This window comes from Oryza sativa, chromosome 11, assembly GCF_034140825.1.
Source record: "Oryza sativa Japonica Group chromosome 11, ASM3414082v1".
Taxonomy (NCBI): Eukaryota; Viridiplantae; Streptophyta; class Magnoliopsida; order Poales; family Poaceae; genus Oryza; species Oryza sativa.
Genome location: NC_089045.1, coordinates 9328784 through 9336979, shown reverse-complemented (window position 1 = coordinate 9336979; position 8196 = coordinate 9328784). Strand labels below are relative to the sequence as shown.

Below are 8196 nucleotides of genomic sequence, written 5' to 3'. Positions count from 1 at the left end.
TGATTCCTGGACGAGGATTTCATACACAAATTAGTTCGGAAATTACTAGTGAATTTTCGGGCGTGACACGCACGCTACCTGCTGCTCCTCTCTTCTCGCGTTGGTGACGGCATTGTTGCCACTGCTCCGTGCTCGTTGGAGAGAGAGAGATAGATGGGAGGGGAAGGAGGTGGAAGAAAGCAGAAGAGAGAAGATGCTGACAAGAGGGGCCCACTATTTTATTATTATTATGTTTGGTTGACTGGACTGCCACGTATGTGCCACGTGGGATCAAAACCGCTTCAAGCTGAGTTAGGGGGTAATTCATCCGGTTTGAAAAGTTCAGGGTTAAAAATGTCTGGTATTGTGATTTAGGGGGGTAGATCGGACGAGAGCAATAGTTGAGGGGGTAATTCGTACTTTTTCTTTTTTTTATCGAAGTTTATTTTTCAGACTTTGCTTTTAGATCACTAAGAACACATATATAAAAATTTTATTTACAAATTATTTTTCGTTTGCAAATATACTGCCAAACGATGGGCCGTAAGTTTGTTTGAAAAGGTTGAAAAGTAGAGGAAAAAGTACACCGAAGGTCCCTCAACTTGTCATCGAGTTACAAAATCATCCCCCAACCACAAAACCGGATATATTACATCTTTCAACTTATAAAACCGTTAACTTTTGGTCCTTCGATGGTTTATTTTGACTCCGGTTTTGTCCGACGAGGCGGCTGAGTCAATGTGGGCCCTACACGTTAGAGTGTCCACGTCAGCGTCTTCTTGAGGTCAGGGTGTCCGCCGACGCTCTGTTCATCCCCGTCCTCGTCCGCTGGCCGCACGCTCCCTCTCCTCCTCTTCCTCGCGGCCTTGCGCTCCTCGTTGGCCTCGCCTTCCTCTACCCATTCATGCCCATCTCTTGTGTGGTCGAGATCCGTCTCGACCGCTCCCGCGTCAACCCGCTGAGGTTGAAAACTGAGAAGGGAGGAGTAGGGGCGACATAGCAGCTCGGTGTGCGCTATGGATGGTGGCTGTGGCAGCTGCTCCATGTCTGCGTGCAGGTGACGTAAGCGCTGCTTTCCCCGACGCGACTGCTTGCACGGATCCGCGACGTGTACGTGGCCAGCATGCAAAACGAGGAATCTGATCATATTGCTCGTGGCGGAATCTGAACATGTTGCTTGATTTCGTTGGCTCACTGCTCATGTTGGTATTGGCATACCGCAATTACCGGCAGCAGCACCACTCCCTTGGCTCGCTGCCCGGCGGTGATGGAGGAGACGGCGACCTGGAGGTCCCCGTTGTGGGCGGCGCAGATCTCAGTACAAAGGTCATGGTGGCCAGATGATGAGTGTCCTGCACATCGATGTCGGCATGCTACCGAGCTCGCCTCCATGGATGCTAGCCTCCCGTGCTCCCAGCGACGGCGCTTGGTCCTAACGAGCCGCCGCTGTCGCGCCTGTTCCTGTCTCCTGCTGTTCCAGCTCCCGCCGAACCCAATCCCCTGCTGCTTCTGCTGTGTTGTCGGCGGCGGTGCGAGGATCATCACGACTGTTGCCTGGCGAGACGCTGCCCTACTGCCATCGACATCCCCGCGTTGAGCCCGGCGGAGCGCGGTGGAGGAAGCCGTCGCCGGTGATTCCGCTCAGCGGAAAGAGGCGAAGAAGAAGGCCACCACGGGCGGCGGAGGATGCGGACGCCGGCGTCGCCTTCATCGGCGCGTCCCCCCTGCCGCGCGCGCGGCGACCTCCTCCCTACTCGTCGGCCGCCCTGCCGCATGCCCAGATGAGAGAAAGAGGATGAAGCGAGAGGAGGGGAAATAATAGAGAGGTGATGAAGTGGCATCCTGGCATGTGGGGTCCACGCTGACTCAGCCGCCACGTCGGACAAAACCGGAGTCAAAATCATCGAAGGATCTAAAGGGAACGGTTTTGTAAGTTGAGAGATGTCCTATATTTGGTTTTGTGGTTGGGGGACGATTTTGTAACTCGATGACAAGTTGAGGGATCTTCGGTGTACTTTTTCCAAAAGTAAAAAGGTGACCAAATACATCTTATGGGCCACATCATAGCTGCCGCTCTACTGGGCTTTGCTGGACTCAGTCTCGGGCCGTATGCACAGCATCGAGGCCCAATCGACTCGGCAATAACGAAGGGAGCTCACACCCCCCACCGCAACCCTCCTCAGGCGCCGCCGCCATCGTCGTCGTCGCCGTCGCCGTCGCGGAGCCACGATTTGGCAGCCGCCGCGGGGGGGGGGGGTTCGGAGCATGGAGCGGCCGGCCGCGTCGCGGACTCCCCGAGGAAGGCATGCGGCGTGGCCTGCCTGGCGGAGCCGCCACAGGAGGCGGCATGGTGTGAGTGACGCCGGAGAGGCAAGGAAGGCAGCTCTTGCTCTCTGCCGGCACTCTGGAACTATTGCTTCGTGTGCTGTAACTACATTCCCTCGCTTCTTTTTTTATCTTTTGTTGATTTATTGAACTTTTCATACATCCGTAGCAACATTTATAGCTAGTAGTACAAATTATAGATGTTGTTATGGAAAGAGGAAGATAAGAGAATCTTATTAGGCGAAAATGGGGAATAATTGGATCAAGAAATTTTCATTGTTACGATTCTAAGGTAGCAAACTTGTCTAAAGTGGCCAGCTGAATATACTCCCTCCGTTTCGAAATGTTTGACGACGTTGACTTTTTATCACATGTTTGACCATTTGTTTTATTCAAAAAATTTAAGTAATTATTAATTCTTTTCATATCATTTGATTCATTGTTAAATATATTTTTATGTAGGCATATAATTTTACATATCTCACAAAAGTTTTTGAATAATACGAACGGTCAAACTTGTGCTAAAAAGTCAACGGTGTCAAACATTTCGAAACGGAGGGAGTATGATGTTTTTGTCATCCTGCAACCTTCACTAGAAACTTGAATTACAGCTGTATAATATATACTCCCTCCATATTTTAATGTATGACGCCGTTGACTTTTTAACTAACGTTTGACCACTCGTCTTATTTAAAAATTTTATGCAAATATAAAAATACTTATGTCATGCTTAAAGAACATTTGATGATAAATCAAGTCACAATAAAATAAATTATAATTGCATAAATTTTTTTTGAATAAGACGAAAGGTCAAACGTTTGTTAAAAAGTCAACGGCGTCATACATTAAAATAATACGGAGGGAGTATTGTATATAGGTTGGGAGCCGGATATTATGTTAGCATATCGTTCCAACAAAGACTCGGACTATTTTGGCTTCTATCATCAAATGCTATTGGCCAATGGATTAGTTTTACTGGCTTACCGAAGAAAGTCATCTCAGAAATCAAACATACGTCGGTGCTAGTCTCCGCTGCCCCTTTCTCTTGGTCCAACTTACATGTGATGTTTCAAGGAAGGTAGGCTAGAAGCCTAGAAGGTGGCCTTTGTGGTTAATGTGTTGTTTCATATCTCTTTCTCTTATCCTCAGTGAGCTTCAGAGTTTGTTTTTTTTCTGTCCTTGACATGGCCATTTTGTTAGAACTGCAGAGTTTCATACCTACTTCCTGATCGAAGCATCTTATCTCTAGCTGTCCCATAGAACTGCATAGCTTCTTAATTATATCTCCACCGCTCAAGCGCAAACATAGTTTCTCTGCAAGTCTCCGGTGTCTGTTGGTCCTGCTGCTAGATTTGGTGTTGCCCATATATGTCGGGAACTGCAGCTTGACTTCATCCTAAGCAGCAGGCGGGAGGATCTCTTAGCTGTTCTTGTGTAAGTACAATCATTGTTCTCCTCAGACTCGCCGCCAACCAATTTGATCCCTGTTTATGATAAGTTCTGCAAAAACTCTTACTTGCTTCAAGCCTCCTCTGAGGACCGACAGGCTACAGGGTGCACACCAAACCGCAAAAAGATGGAGGTTGCCATTGACTCAGCACGCTGGGTGGTTGACAAAGCACTAAGCCCGTTATCAGGGGGCTTGTTAGAGACATGGGCAGCAAGTTCTGAGCTTGGCGTGAACATCGATGCCATCAAGATGGAGCTGCTGTATGCCAAGGGGATGCTTGAGAATGCACAAGGCAGGGAGATCCGCAGCCAGGCGCTAAAGGAGTTGCTGTAGAAGCTACAACAGCTAGCGTTTGATGCCGATGATGTTCTGGATGAACTGGACTACTTCCGCATCCATGATGAGCTCAAAGGCACCTATGAGGCAGCTGATGTGGATGATGCAAGTTGCTTCCGTGGAATCCTTGTCAATTCTCGCCACACTGCTAAAGCTGTGGGTAAATCGCTCTCGTGCTTTCATACTGATGCTTACCATGGTGACCCAGATAACCCAAGAACTGAAGCAAGGCAGCATGTCCACATGCTTAGTAAGTGCCTTCCATGCTACTCTTGTCCACTTGTCCATGAAAATGATGCTGATGATGCAGTAAAATCACAAAAATGGTGGCAGAAGCACTGCGGTGCGTGTTGTTGCAGTCCAAATCCAGGGCGCGATCGTGCAAATGAAGCACCAATGCATAAGTTTGACAGGGTGGGAATATCAACAAGGATGAAGCATATCACGGAACAACTACAACCCATATGTGCTAAGGTCTCCGTCATTCTTAACATGGAGATGCTGGGTAGTAAAAGCAATACTCAGGACAGTACTACGAGCCAGCGAATAACCATCTCAGAAAGTGTTGATCCTAAGTTATATGGACGGAACAAGATGAAGGATAAAATTATACGTGATATAACAAACGGTATATACGCTGAACAGGACCTCTCTGTCTTGTCACTATTTGGTCCAGGTGGCATTGGGAAAACAACACTCGTGCAATACATATACAACAACCAAGAAGTGCATAGCCATTTCCAAGCAACGATTTGGGTATGTGTGTCCTTCAATTTCAATGTTTCAATGCTGATACAACAAATTAAGGATCAAATCCCTGAAGTTGATGGTGAAAATGGAACTGCTGAAGACCATATTGAACAAAGATTGAAATCTAAAAGATTTTTGCTGATCCTGGATGACATGTGGAAATGTGATGGTGAGGATATGTGGAAAAGGCTGTTAGTTCCTTTTAGAAAAAGCCAAGCTAAAGGTAATGTGGTTATAGTTACGACTCGATTTCCTGCTTTAGCTGAAATGGTTAATACAATGGACCACCCAATAGAGTTGGAACGTTTAGAACAAGAGGAGTTTATGCAATTGTTTGAAGCATGTGTTTTTGGTGAGGCAAAAGCACTGTCACGCCCGGAATTTCTATCCAAAATTCCAAACGCTTACATATGTGTGAACCCTCGTCCAGAAATCAGCCGAGGCTCACAATAACAAATTGATAATAGAGTACAATTATTACTCTAATTAATAAGCGAATAAAATGTCATTACAGAGGTAGATAGTTCCTCTCAATCAATAAAGATCTAAGCAGCGGAAAAAATAAGATAAACGGCGCAGACGACTCCACTCTACAGGCAGCTTGACCAGGGCTACACCTAATCCTCCACACCATCAGCATCATTGTAGAACTCTTCCTCTGATGAATGATTGCAAGGTGAGTATATGATATACTCAGCAAGCCACGCAGCAAATATGCAAGTGCACAAGGATACCAAAGAATGGCATAATATAGGGCTCATTTGCAAAAGCAGCATTTAGCAAACATTTGAGAATTATAAAACAGTAGAGTAATTAATCATCAATTTTAATCAACACTAAACAGCACACCCATGCTGCTCAGGCCCAACCATCCTGAACAACCATACCCGGCTGCACAGATCTATCTCCAAACCAGGAATATACCATTCCAAACCAGGAGCTAAACAAATTATTACCAGTTATAGCATCTTTTATTATGGTGAGAAGTGTGAAACTAATCACGAAAGACATTGTTAGACCCGCCCATAACCGCGGGCACGACTATTCGAATAGTTTTACTCTGGCCAGAGGTGTACCACTGTACCCACAAGACACAGCCCCACAACATGTCACCATGTGCCTCAATACCACCACGGTACCTCGGAAAGGAGCTGTGACAGTACCCCTTGCACAACACAATCCACCACAGCGCACCGTTCCTGGATCATAATCACCCCCTTATAAACAAGGCATGGATTCCCCAGCGACCCTCGTGGGCTTATCTCCGCCACTTCTCAGTCTGGTGCTCCGCAATGATCCATGCTATACAAAAGGTAAAGCCGTTGCCCACGCTGGCTTGTGGTTGGCACGGTTAATGTTTCACAACCGAAACTCGTGAACCGGTCCTTAATTGTCATGAGCACGACTCTCAAAACCATGTGCTCACAACCCACCATTATCAAGTTTTAGTTGGCAAGTAATTAATTAACCAATCACGATTGACCATCGTGAACTATCATTAAGCCATCCTTAAATAATAGTGAGTCATAAGTTATCCCAATAGTGTGCTAATGTTTCTAAGCATGGCTAAGCAATCATATCTAATATCTAGCTGAACCAATATATAAAGCTCAACTAGTCAAGTTATAATAACCCAAGGTATCAAGGAATAAAGTAATCAAGAACAAAAGGGCTATAACAAACAATAGGTTAATTCCATCCAATGGCATTCGAAAATAAATGCAATAGTTGAATAGAAACAATATCTTTAAACGGGATCAACATGCTCAAAGGGTTGTTTGGGATCTGTGTGACTTGCCTTGCTGGCCTTGGAACTCTTCAAAATCTTCTCCTGCAAACTCACACTCTCCGAAAACGTCGGAACCTAAACAGAAAAGAGCAAAATCACCAAACAGCACACAAACCAGCATGAATAGTACATGTGGATATTTTTAACATGTAGATCTCTATTTTAGAAAAATTTAAAGACTTGAACCAACTAAATCCGAGCTAAGATGAATTAGTTATGAATTTTCAAAGATTAAATCGGATTAAATCATTTATTTAGATTTTAATTGAATTATGACGCAATAATGAATTATTTTTGAAAAGGAAAAGGGAATTATTGCGTCAGCGGCTAGGGTTCGTGGTGGACCGGGTGCACGGCGGCGGCTCACGGAAACAAACGGCCGAGATCGATCCTATCCAAAACGGACGGCCAAGATCCATCGGTCCACGACCGGGCCACGGGGAACGACGACGATGACGTCGGCGGTGACGTCACCACCGGCGGCGGCTCGGGCGCGCAAACTCGCCGGCGAACGATGGCGCGATGACACGAACGGAGGACACCAACACGTAGAGGGCGACGCGGCGAACTCACCGGTGACCAAAACAACGGCGGAAGATCAACGGACGGCGACGGCGTCGAGGAAGAAGCGGCGGCGACCTTCGGCTTGACGACGACGGCGATGCTCCGGTGACCTACGGCGACGGCGGAGAGGCAGACGAGGTCGGCGATGGCTTGGCGATCACGACGGGAGCCTTCCCGAGCGACGACGACGACGGGAGCGGCGGCGGCGCACGGCTGGAAGAACGGCGACGACGGCGGCGCTAGGCTACACGGTGGTAGGGCTCTACCGGCGACGAGAGGCGAAAGCGAGGGTGGCGGCGGGTAGCGGCGGGCTTGGGGGTCCTTTTATAGGGGCAAGGAGGCAGCGGCGAAGGCCCACGGCGACCGGCGACGCGAAGGAAAGTCTAGGGTTCGGAGGAGAGAGATCGATCCGAATCGAACTCGAATCCACGGATTTCCAAACGATTTTAGCCGACGATTCCAAAAGAGAAAAGGTAGAGGAGATCCCGAAGATCATTTCCCCTCTATTGATTTCACCGGAGAAGGAAAGGCGCGAGCGAATTTGGAAGGAGACGGCGGCGGCGCGGCGCTAGGGCTCGGGCGGCGGCGCGACGGCGTGAGGAGGACGACGAGTCCGACAGGTGGGACCCACCTGTCAGCGGCCGAGCGAGCGCGCAGGCGGGCGGCTGCGGGCGGACTGGCCGGCTTGGGCCGGGGAGAGGGAGAGAGAAGGTTTTGGGCCGACTTTCGGCCCAAAGCCAAAAGAGGATTTTAAAAACCTTTTTCAATTTAAATTATTCATTAAATGCAATTCTATTTATTAAAAATACTTCCTTAGCTCAAATAAATCCCAGAAAAATCTAGGAATTATAGAGTTAAGCAAAGTATTTAATGAAATTTTATCTGGCCCCATTTTTATATTGGAATTTATTAATTAAAATTAGATCTTCTCTCCTAGGCTTTTAAAATAAATTCTAATAATTCCAATTAAACAACAATTTATATATTTAGGATTTTTAGGGTG

General features: G+C 47.2%; 1 protein-coding gene across 2 annotated transcripts; it reads left to right on the top strand.

Annotated features, from left to right (window-relative positions):
* The first annotated feature begins 2119 nt into the window (after positions 1 to 2119).
* Positions 2120 to 5382, top strand: LOC112936834 (disease resistance protein RGA2-like). Of its 2 annotated transcripts, none has more exons than XM_026021155.2 (3): positions 2120 to 3738; positions 3851 to 4340; positions 4424 to 5382. In XM_026021155.2, the coding sequence occupies exons 2-3, from the start codon at positions 4110 to 4112 to the stop codon at positions 5291 to 5293; spliced, it is 1101 nt and encodes a 366-aa protein (XP_025876940.1). In that variant the 5' UTR covers positions 2120 to 3738; positions 3851 to 4109; the 3' UTR covers positions 5294 to 5382. The 2 variants fall into 2 exon arrangements, with proteins under 2 accessions (XP_025876940.1, XP_025876939.1); XM_026021154.2 differs by having other exon boundaries at positions 3831 to 4340.
* Positions 5383 to 8196: the final 2814 nt, after the last annotated feature.

Excerpts from the sequence above, each read along its gene's own strand:
- LOC112936834 (XM_026021155.2), top strand. The coding sequence starts at position 4,110 with ATGCCGATGATGTTCTGGATGAACTGGACTACTTCCGCATCCATGATG. Across the intron at positions 4,341-4,423 it reads GCAGCATGTCCACATGCTTA|AAGCACTGCGGTGCGTGTTG; the intron begins GTAAGTGCCTTC and ends AAATGGTGGCAG.